The sequence below is a fragment of the Armigeres subalbatus genome, chromosome 3, assembly GCF_024139115.2.
Source record: "Armigeres subalbatus isolate Guangzhou_Male chromosome 3, GZ_Asu_2, whole genome shotgun sequence".
In the NCBI taxonomy this organism is placed as follows: Eukaryota; Metazoa; Arthropoda; class Insecta; order Diptera; family Culicidae; genus Armigeres; species Armigeres subalbatus.
The window spans coordinates 333,391,716-333,405,379 of NC_085141.1; the positions used below are offsets into that span (position 1 = coordinate 333,391,716).

At 41.7% G+C, this 13,664-nt stretch overlaps 1 protein-coding gene and 2 long non-coding RNA genes across 4 annotated transcripts; 2 read left to right on the forward strand and 1 right to left on the reverse strand.

Moving 5' to 3' along the window:
- Positions 1-564: 564 nt before the first annotated feature.
- On the reverse strand, positions 565-2,828 carry LOC134225686 (uncharacterized). Of its 2 annotated transcripts, XR_009983304.1 has the most exons (5): positions 2,697-2,828; positions 2,149-2,634; positions 1,793-1,984; positions 1,406-1,724; positions 565-1,333 (listed from the first exon to the last, which is right to left on the reverse strand). It is a non-coding gene; the product is annotated as an uncharacterized LOC134225686 (long non-coding RNA). The 2 variants fall into 2 exon arrangements; XR_009983303.1 differs by having other exon boundaries at positions 1,793-2,634.
- Positions 2,829-3,581: 753 nt separating this feature from the next.
- Positions 3,582-4,544, forward strand: LOC134221283 (uncharacterized). The gene is made up of 3 exons (XR_009982302.1): positions 3,582-3,890; positions 3,949-4,111; positions 4,198-4,544. It is a non-coding gene; the product is annotated as an uncharacterized LOC134221283 (long non-coding RNA).
- Positions 4,545-5,558: 1,014 nt separating this feature from the next.
- On the forward strand, positions 5,559-7,121 carry LOC134222740 (uncharacterized protein K02A2.6-like). The gene is given in 1 exon segment (XM_062701904.1): positions 5,559-7,121. A coding segment is annotated over 1 exon segment (1,563 nt).
- The last annotated feature ends 6,543 nt before the right edge of the window (positions 7,122-13,664 follow it).

The following is a 13,664-nucleotide window of genomic DNA, read 5'->3' on the forward strand; positions in this document are numbered from 1 at the left end:
ATTAGTCCCAAATCAATATCTGAGGTAACGGATGAAAGTAATGCTACTCTCATACAATAATCTTGGCTTGTACCACCTACGAATTTGTGCGAATTGCTCAATGCTAATGCTAATGCTAATAAAACTCTGATTCTACCAGTGGCCCTTTCTGGAATTTCGAAGCGTGGACATTAAAAGAGAAGGCCGGACAGTTTTCGGGATTTTCGAGCGAAAAATGCTACTTACAATACTAGGCAGGAAACCAGCAAATGGTGTTTGGCGCCGACGCATGAGCTGTATCAGATGTTTAAAAAAGAAAATATTGTGAATCGAATAAAATACGCCAGACTTCAGTGGGCTGGTCACTTAGTGCGAATGTCGGAAGAAGGAATAGCGAATATTTAACAGAGAACCGGATAGAGGCCGGGGACTTCGTGGAAGGCCACGGACACGCTGGCTGCACGAGGTGGAATCGGACCTGAGACTAAAGGAACATCGCCCAAGGCAGTCGATGGTGGAGCTCTACAAAACGCTAGGCACTGTAGTCAACCGGGTGTCTAGGTAGGTATCATAAAAGACATAATGTTGATCATTAAAAAACTGGTTTTAAAGCCAAATTTCTCTTTTTCCTTCTTTCGTTCCAGATCATATTGTTCGTGCTACCACCAGGTTATGTAAAAAAATACTTACACAAACTTTTGGAACGATTTCGAACTAATGGTCGACTTGATATGATCATGGTACTTCAAGTAGGTACATTTTGTTAACGCGCTGTACACTTTTCTTTAAAATCAATTTTTCTCTTTCTATAGAATTCTACTGCAATTGTTGACTTCAACTATGTCGAATGAACACGGTGAGGGCGTCGTTGAAGTCTATGACCCGATGTCGTTATCCTACAGGATTACAAACAGATCAGTAGAAAACATTTCCAAACAAATGGACAAATGCATTTAATATTACTGCTAACGTAGCAAAACACGCACTTGGAGTTTTCGAAAGGAAAGTGCTGCGTACCATCTATGGTGGGGTGCCGATGGCGGACGGTACGTGGAGGTGGTGAATGAACCACGAGTTGACCGAGCCGAATGGAGAAGACTCTTATATACCGCACAGGCCACTTCGGCCTTAGTCTGAATAAATAATAATAATAATATTTTGATGTCATCTACAACAAGCCACTTGTTCCGTCTCATGGTTCCAAAATAGATAGCAAAGGTGATGCAGCTTCGCCAGCGCGCACTACTCTACACAAGCGTTGTAAGCAAGTTGTAAGTCTTTCCTCAGATAAACCTTCAAATAAAACAATGTGATTCCATACGGCTCCAACCATCTCGTCATCAGTATTAGCCATCTGAAACATACAACCAGTAATACAATCAAGATGCAATATCCGCCAAAAATGCAATAAATTTCTAATAATTACATATCTAGGTTCCAGTTGGAAGGATTAAGTTTGATCGTGTCGTAAAGTGTCGTTGGTTCAGGACTGGTCCTAGGTCGTAATTGTGAATCGCCTTTCATATCATATGTAGTTCAGCGTAAGGCTCCGGGACGATTTCCTCGGTGGGAGAACAGATTCTTTAATATGGGATACAGCTACATCATCCACTTCTTGACGGTAGAAATGCAACCCATGATCTTTTTAGCAAGGCTACGATCGCTACGATTCGTTCCTGTATGAAAACATCGTTATCCGAAGTACCAGCCAATTGCCTCTCCTACCTTGCTTACTGTGCCACATTCTGCAACACATTCAAGATTTGATATCCAGCCTTAAAATGAAATAAACTATGTACTAATAATCGCCTACCTTTCCGTTCTGTAGTATAGTACAATCTCTGTATCTCGTTTGGAAACAACATCTACTTTTTGAATTGTTTATCACTCCTGAACGGGTTTTCTGCTTTGCTTTCAGTGGTGTAAAGTCACTGGAAGCATTTTTGGTGGTTTGATAGCTGGTGCGCCGATTGACGCTCGTTGACTAGTTTGATACCTGAACGACCTGAACATATTTGAAAATTGTAGCACGATTTTTCACTTGATGCTCATTTTAATCGAATAATTGGCCCATTCTGTGTATTTTTTACCAGTATAAATCTACGATTCGACATCGGCCACCAGCAACATGCTCGTCTACTGAAGCGAAGTTTCGAAACAAAAGATTACCTGACTCCGCTCGGACTCGCAGTACTCAGCGAGGAATACGACAGCCGAAAGAAAGAATGGAAGGCGGACCCGGTTAGCGTGAACACGATGTCCCTGTACAGTAGCAAACACAAGGGACGAAGTCCTCTGACAAATGTATTGAATCACGCTCAACCGGGCAACAACAATTTGCCTCCCGGAACAGGACACGTCGTTCCATCCGGACAGAACGATGCACACTTGCGGAAGTATTTCAGTATCGTGAATGAGGAGCGGTTCAAGTCTCATTAGACGAAACTATTTGGACACGGTTGGACTTATCCTGTCGCTCATTGCGAGAGGGCGCTCTAGGGAGAGTTACTTCCTTCTTTGGTACTTCGGTTCGGCGGAATCGGTGCCGTTGTCAGAAGAGAAAAAAGTGACGTGAATGGTATCCCGATTCAACAGTGTTTCAGCTTTTTGAGTTGTCGCTGTTATTGGGAATGTTGATCGTCGAAGTTTTTCATTCTGCAATGACGTAAAGCATATTTAAATGGAAAAAATATAAACCCGAAAAATTGCTCTCTTACCTTATATATTAGTAGCAGGAAAACTTTTTTTTGTCTATTTACACAATTCCAGAAGCGACTGAACGGACTGAACAGCTGATACGAATCCATTTTTTTGGATTGTTTATCTTGAACTGTCATTGAGGAGCGTTGCTGCGGTATAAGTGAACACAAATATTACGCTCCTCACTACTACATACGCTATTTTGGTCGACTCACTAAAATGACTCACGTTAGGGTAAGGTTACACTAATGTTACCCTAATGCAGACGTCTGGTATCAGCAAACGCCTAACACGATGTTGCAATATAGCGTAATTTTAGTCGAGGTTTACCCTAACGTGAATCATTTTCTTAGGCTCATGAGGTAACAGGTTACCCTAAAGTTCGGGTCATGTTAGGCTCTTTCTCCTTGCTGGGAAACATCGTCGTTTCATTCAATCTCGTATCAACGGAGTGAAGGTGCGGCTTCAGTTGGACACTGGTTCCGACATTTCTTTAATTTCCAAGCAAACATGGATAAAAATTGGCAAGCCACCCAGAACACCAGCTACGGAATGAGCTGCAACATCAGGGGACCCGTTGGAGATACTCTTCAAGTGCATATGCACCACAGTTATCAATAAAGATCAGCGAGTAGTGCAATTCTACGTGGTGAACGAATCTCTTCATCTGGCGGGGATCGATATGCTTGATTCTTTCGGGTTGTGGTCAGAGCCCATTAGACTGGCCCAGGAAACAAAAAGTTGCCTAATTCCACGGGGCACCCCCCAGGATTGTGTCTTTGGGTGAGAAAATCAATCTCTGAAAATTTCAGCTCAATTGCTTGTTGCATAAGCTGGCGCATTTGAATTGAAGTTTGTATGGGGATTTCAGCCAAAATGTATAGGAAGATACACACTGAAATTAAATCAACATTTTATTTTATGTGCACGAATCATATAGAATAGATTTGACTGGCTTCACCACGACTTTAAATGCAGCATTTAAAATTTATTTATCAACAACGATATTCAATGGCTAACTACATACAATATAATGGAAATTTATTTATATACTATCAGGCCACCTAATGAATTTTATGTGCAATGATCGATGGTAGATAATTATCAATACTTGCACATAAAACTTAATAGCTAACAGTAATTTTTGCCTCAACAACATGGCTGGATGTTGAGTGTTGGCTGTCGACGAAATTTTTCTCTGGCGGAAAATTGTAAGTATATTAAGTTTATTATTCCCAAATTTCCTTCTAATTATTATTCAATTTCCAGTTTGGTTTGAATTCCGGCCATAGACGATAACAAAAACGCAAAGCCAGCTATTCTTAGACATCACCAGCCAGTTTTGCTGTGCCAGGCCCAGGATATCTGCGCGTCGGGGTAACTTTTCCATTATGGAATCAAGTAGATCGACAATGGTGTGCTTGCAATGGTGGTGAGATAAATTTTTAGTTGCTTTGATTTGGTAATCGATTAAGTAATTGTGGCGATCCTGAAGATTTTTTTCTTGCCTTATTTCAGTGATGACCCGACAGGCGGTGTTTTGCACAAATAAAACCTCGAAATCATCTATATATAGAAGAAATCACTGCCATTCATTTTCATTCCAACAAGTCAAGTTCTAGCCATCGGTCGGCATCTTGTTTTAGTTGGGTGGATAATAGGCCTTTGCCTGTGATCTACCAGAAGCATCTGTGTAACATACAGCCGATCAAATAACCGACTAAATCGACCGATTTGAGCAGTCATGTTTTATAGGGAAGCAAAAAATATTGTGCTAGCTATTGCCTCTCTTCTTGTTATTTAGTGGCAACTTCTGAAAATTTCTCCAGCAATCATCGCTAATTTGATCTTATATAAAGCTGAAAATAAACAACCGATACCCAACATCTTATGTTTTCCTTGGTTCTATAATCCAAACAAAAACGAAATTCTTTTGGTTCATAAAGCAGGCTACACGAATTTTATTTGCAGCTGCATTTAAAGTATATTATAAATGCCAATGAAATAATATCCAATGTGCAATTGTTTTATATATGCGTTGCACATAAAATTGAAGAGTCATCAAATCTCAACTTTTATGTGCAAGACCAATAAAAAATATTTGCAAAGCTTGATTGCAAAAATATATGTGCGTTGCACATAAAATTTAGATGAGAATTAAGCTCAGTGCATCTCCGTCACTCATTCGATCTGGAAATTGATTATGTTAGCTCGATTGACCTCAGATTTGCAAAAACGGCAATTGGTATGCTACAGAACAATTTCACAGAACATTGTATGATGATTAAATGAACTTTTATAGTTTTCGGCTGGTACGGTTCGATAAATAAATCCAAAAATACACAATTCAGCTCCTAGTAATCAGCCGAAAACTATATAAAAGTGCATTTAATCATCATACAATGTTCTGTGAAATTGTTCTGTAGCATACCAATTGCCATATTTGCAATTCTGAGGTCAATCGAGCAAACAGAACCAATTTCTAGATTGAATGAGTGACGGAGGTGTATTTTCCTATACATTTTGGCTGAAATCCCCATACAAACTTCAATTCAAATGCGCCAGCTTATGCAACAAGCGATTGAGCTGAAATTTTCAGAGATTGATTTTCTCACCCAAAGACACAATTCTGGGGGGTGCCCCGTGGTATTCGACAACATTTTTTTCTCCCCATACTAAGCTGGGCCAGTCTAGCCCATCAATACCTACTGCAACAACGTAACACGTTCCACACCCACCATAGATTCTCTCAAGACTGCGTTTCCAGCAGTTTTTCGGAATGAAGTCGGACTATGCAATAGAACGAAAACCAAATTAGAACTCCAGCGAACTTAGAAGCGGTTCCAGTATTTCGCCCAAAACGTCCGGTGGCTTATGCCATGTACAACACGGTGGACGAAGAGTTAGACAGATTAGAACGTGCCAACATTATTACGCCGGCTGAATTCTCCAACTGGGCGGCCCCCATCGTAGTGGTTCGCAAGGCCAACTGAACGATACGTATATGCGGAGACTATTCAACAGGCCTCGATGATGCTCTGCAGCCTCACCGTTATCCTCTGCCATTACCGGAGGACATTTTTGCAAAACTGGCCAACTGTACCGTGTTTAGCCAGATCGATCTGTCTGATGCCTTCCTCCAGGTAGAAATCGAAGAAGCCAGTCGAGATCTGCTCACCATCAACACCCATCGTGGATTATACCGTTACAATCGCCTGCCACCAGGCGTGAAAACTGCTCCGGGCGCGTTCCAGCAACTGATGGACACCATGTTGGCTGGCCTCCCATGTACTTCTGGTTACCTCGATGACGTTATTATTGGGGGAAAAGATGAAGAAGAACATGCACGGAACTTGCATGCAGTTCTAGCCCGGATTCAGGAGTATGGGTTCACCGTCCGGCCAGAAAAGTGTACATTCGCACAACTTCAGGTAAAATACCTAAGTTTCCTGCTCGATCGCAACGGACTCCGGCCAGATCCAGCAAAAATTCAGGCGATTACCGACATAGCTCCTCCTACCGACGTCTCCGGGGTACGTTCGTTCTTAGGAGCTGTGAATTATTATGGAAAATTTGTTCGTGGAATGAGATCTCTTCGCTTCCCTCTGGATGAACTTCTCAAGGCTGGAACAAAGTTTTGTTGGACACCAGAATGCCAAAGGGCGTTCACAAAGTTTAAGGAAATTTTATCATCGGATTTACTCCTCACGCATTACAACCCAAAGCTTGATATTATCGTATCGGCAGATGCTTCCTCTGTCGGTGTTGGTGCCACCATTAGCCACAAATTTCCGGATGGAACGATGAAGGTTGTTCAGCATGCCTCACGAGCACTTACGCCAGCCGAGAAGAACTACAGTCAACCCGATCGTGAAGGCCTCGCCATTATATTTGCGGTGACCAAATTTCATCGTATGCTGTTTGGGCGCCGATTCCTTTTGCAAACCGATCATGCGCCTCTTGTGCGAATATTCGGGTCAAGAAAGGGGATTCCGGTCTACACGTCAAATCGCCTGCAGCGTTGGGCGCTAACCCTATTGCTGTATGACTTCGTACAGGAAGCCACTCAATCAGATCCTATCATCAAGAAAGTGTACCGATACTTAAACGAAGGCTGGCCAGATTTGAAGCAAGTCACAGATCCGGAGATAAAAAGATTTTACGACCGCCAAGAATCTCTTACCACAGTTCAAGGTTGCATTCTATTCGGTGAGCGCCTGGTCATTCCGTCACCGCTCCGCCGACGCTGTTTCGGTCAGCTCCATCGTGGCCATCCTGGTATACAACGTATGAAAGCTATTGCCCGTTCGTACGTTTATTGGCCGTCTTTGGACAAGGACATCGTGGACCATGTAAAGTCTTGTCGTCATTGCGCCTCCACTGCGAAGTCACCATCAAAGCTAGCTCCGGTACTGTGGCCACGTTCGACCAAACCATGGTAACGCGTCTACATAGACTATGCTGGTCCGATCACCGGGAGCTACTATCTCATTGTCGTTGACTCTTACACAAAATGGCCAGAAATCATCCAAACACACAGTACGACCACTGCTGCAACGATTGCCATCCTCAAGGACGTCTTCGCTCGATTTGGAATGCCTTCAACGTTGGTGAGCGATAATGGGCCGCAATTCGTTAGTACGTTATTCCAAGATTTCTATTAGCATTAGCATTTTAGCATTTAGCAGTTCGCACAAATTCGTAGGTGGTACAAGCCAAAACTATTGGATGAGAGTATCATTACTTTCATCCGTTACCACATATATTGATTTGGGACTAATCACTAATTCTTAGATGGAAACAATGTACTCTCCAATAGTCGAAATCTGTCCTGGCCACGTCCTTGTGAATGCTGAGGAAGGGGAAGGATGGTTTGTTGGACACCTACTTGAGAAAGATGCAGAGAACTCTACGACCTCTCATAGGTGCCACGGGAGGTTTTGGGATTGTGTGGAAGGTTATAACAGTAGGAATCGTTTTGGTATAACGTGAAACACAGAAAGAACTAAGATAGACATACAAAGTAGGAAAGGGACGAGCCTGGAATTGAACCCACGACCTCCTGCTTATAAGGCAGAAGCGGTAGCCACTAGACCACCGAGCTCGTCTTACGTTATTCCAAGATTTCTGTACAGAAAATGGCATTGATCATCTTACCATTGCCCCGTTTCACCCGCAATCTAACGGTCAAGCCGAAAGATTTGTGGATACGTTTAAGAGGTCCATCAAGAAAATTCAGGAGGGAAGAGATACTGTGCGAGAAGCGCTCAACACTTTTCTCATCACCTACAGAACCACACCAAATCCTTCCACTCCCAACGGTAAGTCGCCAGCGGAGATCATGTTTGGTCGTCGAATTCGGACCAGTTTGGAGTTACTTCGCCCACCAGTTGAACGCACAACCGTGCAAAATCAGGATTACAACGTAAAACGCAGTTATCATCGAAACGATCTTTTTTTTTTGCAAAACTCTATTCCAACAAAACTTGGCGTTGGGCACCTGGCATCATTTTGGAGAAAGTTGGAAGCGTCATGTATAACGTTTGGGTTAACAACCAAAGACTGGTACGCTCACACGTCAACCAACTAATGAACCGTTTTGAAACCAACCATCACACCAAGCCCATGAACAATCCTTCTGGGGTGGGTGTGAATGGCAGAAGAAGAGCGATATTGTAGTGGAATTGGAGACATTACTTCTATCAACGTGATCGCCCAAGACCGCCCAGGACCCGATTTTGTGCATAATTTCTGGTATAAAAACTCACAACGGTCGACAACGGTCCTCTTAGCAGAGCACTCAACCAACACAACTATGGCTATCATTTGAAGAGTGGGGAAAGGAGTACAAACATTACCCACACCTTGCATATGCTTGAAAGGAATATCTAAAAATATTATGAGTTAGAAAAAAATAGACAAAGAAAGGACACGCTAAGACGAATTTATTTATTACTTTATTTAATTATAATTCATCTGACAGCTTAGTCTTAATGAATGAAATTAAAACTAACGGTTACAATAATAGTAACCTCTTCACCCTATTTTTAAAACGTTCGAGTACTTCGCAAAAGTCAAAAAGCTCCTCAACCATTGTAAATGGCCTGATGATTGCAGAGACTGGTTCGTTGTGCCCAAAGAACGTACGATGAAATCGATCCTGCAGTATAGTGATCGTTGACGAAGAGGTCGTTGAATGGCACGAATATCCAGTAGCCCGAGCAACCGAGGAGAGTCGATTTCTTCGCACAGTAGTCTAGCCACGAATGTCGCTTGCTGCAGCTTTCGCCTTCTTTCGAGGGTGTCCATATTGAGCAATCTGCACCGAGCATTATATGGAGGAAGATTAAGTGGATCACGCCATGGTAAGTGACGCAGCGCCATCTGAATAAACCACCGTTGGACAAGTTCAATCCTCAAGTTCCATACAACGTCATTCGGAGTCCAGACAATAGAAGCGGTTTCCACGATAGGTCGAACCAGCGCACAGTACAAGGACTTCAAGCAGTGCGGATCAGTGAAGTCCTTCGCAATTTTCGATATGAAACCCAGCTGGCGGTTTGCCTTGGCCATTATCGACGTTGGGCGTTGAACGTCAGTTTTTGATCCAACACAACTCCAAGATCAGTAACCTCCGTAACTCTTGGAAGTGTGGTTCCATGGGTGTTCTGAACGACAGTCAATTTGTTCTGATAGCACCAGGTAATGAACACGTTCAACAAACTTTGCAGGCGATGACAGTCATCAACTGATCGTACTATTTATTATTTTTTATTATTATATTTTCAGGTCGTCTGCATAGATAATTCTGCAATCCAAACCCAATTTCGATGCTACGTCGTTGAAATAGAGTATAAACAGCAAAGGTCCCAAGTTGCTTCCTTGTGGCACGCCAGATTAGTTGCGGAAAGGGGACGAAACGCACGAGTCAATTTTTACACGGAGTGTTCTGCCAACGACCAAGCCACGGAGTGAGTTTGGTCGTTGCTCCGAGGCGCGATAGTTTGGACAACATGATGTTGTGGTCGATCTTGTCGAAAGTTGCCTTCAAATCAGTGTAGATCACATCTACTTGAGCCTTGTTCTCCATAGCAGTAATACAAGTGTGAGTGAAGTTGAGCAGGTTTGTACTGACTGATCTACCCGGAATAAAACCATGCTGATCGGTAGAGATGTAGTTCTTCGATTGGCTATAAGAATAACATCACTGACACTTATTTCGAATAACTTTGATGCAGCAGACAAGTTGGTTATTCCTCTATAATTCTTGACGTCCTTTCTATCACCATTTTTCCAGACCGGAAACATATAGGATTATTTCCAAATGTCCGGAAAAATGCCGATTAAAAATGGAGGAAAGCGGCTCAGCAAAAACAGCTGCCCAACGGCAGAACACAACAGATGGGATGCCATCAGGACCGATTATCATTCCAGGAGTAACCACGAATGTTGTCAAATTAAGAAGGTCCAGAGGTACATTTAATGATGCAGATTCATCTTCGGCGTTTGTTAACCCCTCACGAAAAACAAAACAATACTAGAGTTCCCTCTCTACACCACGGCAGGCTACTGACTGATACTCTGCCAGCAGCTGCAACTCTCTTTTATTCAAACACAACGGGTATATACAATAAACCTCTTCATGTTTTCAAAAAGTATCAAAAATTCAACCGGTCAGCCCAGAATCACAATTCTTATGCTAAAATAAGTCTCCTGTCAAATTTTCAGCTAATTCGGTTAAAATTTCGAGGTGGCTCAAGTCGATTTAGTGTTTTTGGGCTATTTTCAATTTTGGAAAAAATCTAACAAGAGATATAAACGTCGAAACCTATCGCAACAACCTCTATACGGAAGCTTTGGGTGTGCTCTACAAGTCTTGTGAACATTGCAATTCGTTCCGTTCACGTTTTGTCCATGTTAAAGTGATTTTCAAGCTTTTAAGTGCATAAAAATACTGTTTCCCCCAAAAGTCGCTGTTCTACAAAATTCTTGAGTTTATGACAAATGATTACTAATTTATAATATTATTATTCCTCTTTTTTCCCTACAAATTTGAGTAATATAATTGTCACTGTGCGATTTATCGTTAAATTCTTAAAAATCAGAAGCTGAACCTTTGTCATGAATTTGCACGTTAGGATTTCTTCAAACAAGTTGTCCGAACAAAACATAAATCAAATCATATGATATTTGATGCTTACAACAAACGACTTCCAAATTTTGTTAATTTCTCCATATGTCTGCATTTTTTTAACATTGAGTGCATCATAGTAACAAGTGAAATCGAAGCTACTTTGTTTAAACAACTTGTTTGGAAAAATCTCAGCGTGCAAATTCGTGACAAATGTTCAGCTTCTGATTTTTAAAATTTAGCGGTAAATCGCACATTGGCAATTATATTACTAAAATTTCCAGGGAAAAAGAGGAATAATATAATAAATTAGCAATCTTTTGTCATAAATTCAGGAATTTTGTAGAACAACGACTTTTGGGGAAACAGTATTTTCATGCACTTAAAAGCTTGAAAATCACTTCAACATGGACAAAACGTAAACAGAACGAATCGCAATGTTCACAAGACTTGTAGAGCACGCATAGTTTTCGACGTTTATATCTCTTACCAGAATTTTTCCAAAATTGAAAATAGCCTAAAAACACTAAATCGACTTGAGCCACGTCGAAATTTGATCCGAATGAACTGAAAATTTGACAGGAGACTTATTTTAGCATAAGAATTGTGATTCTGGGCTGACCGGTTGAAGTTTTGATACTTTTTAAAAACATGAAGAGGTCTAATATACAATCATCTAAAACAAACATTTCCAAACATCTATACCCAAGAGCAACTACAACTAACCGGCGCCCTCTTCATGCACATCTTCATCGACACCGAGTCGTCGCACCCTACATGGTTATCCACCCCCCTTAGGGTGCACGCCTTGGAACCGACCTGGCTTCTTCTAACACCGAGCCTCCTGTCCAGAGCTCCTCCTCGCCGGAACAATTCCTCCTGGTCCAAATCCGTTGCCCGAACAAATGGCCTCCACTCCGACGTTTGTACGACAACCTCTCCAGCACAAGTGTTCCGATCCAAAGCTCCTCCTGGACTCCTGCTGACCAGCCAGCATCCTACCGAATGTTCCATCCTGATGAATTCCGTCCGGCGCTACCCAAGACTTACGTGGCTGATCCCTGATCCCACTGCGCCACGCGACCTATGCGGCCGATCCATGATCCCACTGCGATAATGTCGACGGCCATAACATCCCACTCAGATGGAGAACGGGAATCGTTCCTGGGCCCATAACCTGTTGGCCGGAGAAGAGGAACCCCCTCACGAAGAACAAAACAATACTAGAGTTCCCTCTCTACACCACGGCAGGCTACTGACTGATACTCTGCCAGCAGCTGCAGCTCTCTTTTATTCAAACACAACAAGTATATACAATCATCTAAAACAAACATTTCCTTAATCTATACCTAAGAGCAACTACAACTAACCGGCGCCTTCTTCATGCACATCTTCATCGACACCGAGGCGTCGCACCCTACCTGGTTATCCAACAGTGTAAAGATCCCTGAAGCTGAGGCAGTCGTCGATGTTCCCGTCGAAACTCTGCAGCTGGATTTGGGGAAATTTCATCAAATATCGTTATTGTCGCACGGTAAACTAGTGGAACAGATGCATAGAGCAATATCATTTTCCTGGACCCAGTGGAGGAATTAGCAGCGGCATTGATTTTAGTTCCTTAATCAAGAAAATGACGCCAGGAGAGTCCAAAATGTTTGCAGCAGGGACTATGTCCAAGGGCTTGACGATCCCTCCCCAGGCTATCTGCGAGTTGTGGCGCTTGCCTAGGATGTGGTGGGGTTTGACAGTAGGCCCTGTTAAATTCCTATAAAAAGCTGCATGTACAGTGAACGTTCGCTAATTGGTTTTTTTTTTCTAGTTGGGGCGCTTTTTAGTTGGGGTTCGCTAATTGGGGCGAAACCAGAGCATTAGTGATTAATCATAGATTTAATCATGATTAATGAATAATTGATTATTTAATCATTATTCATTAATCATAATCATGCAAAACATATGATTTAATCATTAATCACTACTCGTTAATCATAGAATTTTATATTTAATCACTAATCTTTAATCATATTCATAACTGTTTATAGTTTATTCATTAATCATCAATTTTAATCATTGCATACAGTGATTTTATTCATTAATCTTTAATCATAATCATAGAATTTTTATACCTTTGATTAACCCAATTTGGTAGAAAGGCTACTTGATTACTGATCACTATGCAAATCATTCAATTTGATTATTCATAATCATTAATCATTAATCATATCAATCGTTAATCATTAATCATATACATATTGTGTCTACATTTAATCACGATCGTTAATCATACTCCAATTGTTTTATTCATAAATCATAATCGTTAATCATTGTCAAAAATTAATTTTATCATCAATCATAATCATTAATCATTGTCAAAAATGAATAAATCATTAATCACAATCTTTAATCATAGAGTTGAATGATTTAATCATAACAAATTTAATCATTCATTGGAAGCTTTATTCATTAACGCTCTGGGCGAAACTCAATTAAAAAGCAGCTAAACGTCAGAATGTGATGTCAAAAACGCGTTGACGTTTTGCTTCCGTGTTTGGCGGGATCGATATTTTCTGGCGCGTAAATATTTCCTTTGTTCAATGCAAAAAGTAAACAACATTGATGCTTGTCAAAACGCCCCAATTAGCGAACGGCATTCGCTAGTTGGGGTGAGGTCGTGCCCCAATTAGCGAACGATCACTGTATCCGCAAGTAGGCTCCGCCAAAGCAACCGTGTGCCGCTAAAAGTGCACAAGCCCTCCTAGTGTCAGGTGGGACACAAAACAGACCTGACACAACGGCTCTCCGACGAGACAGGAGGTTTGCGCAGGCCCAATAAGCCGCCTTTACAAACAACCATTAT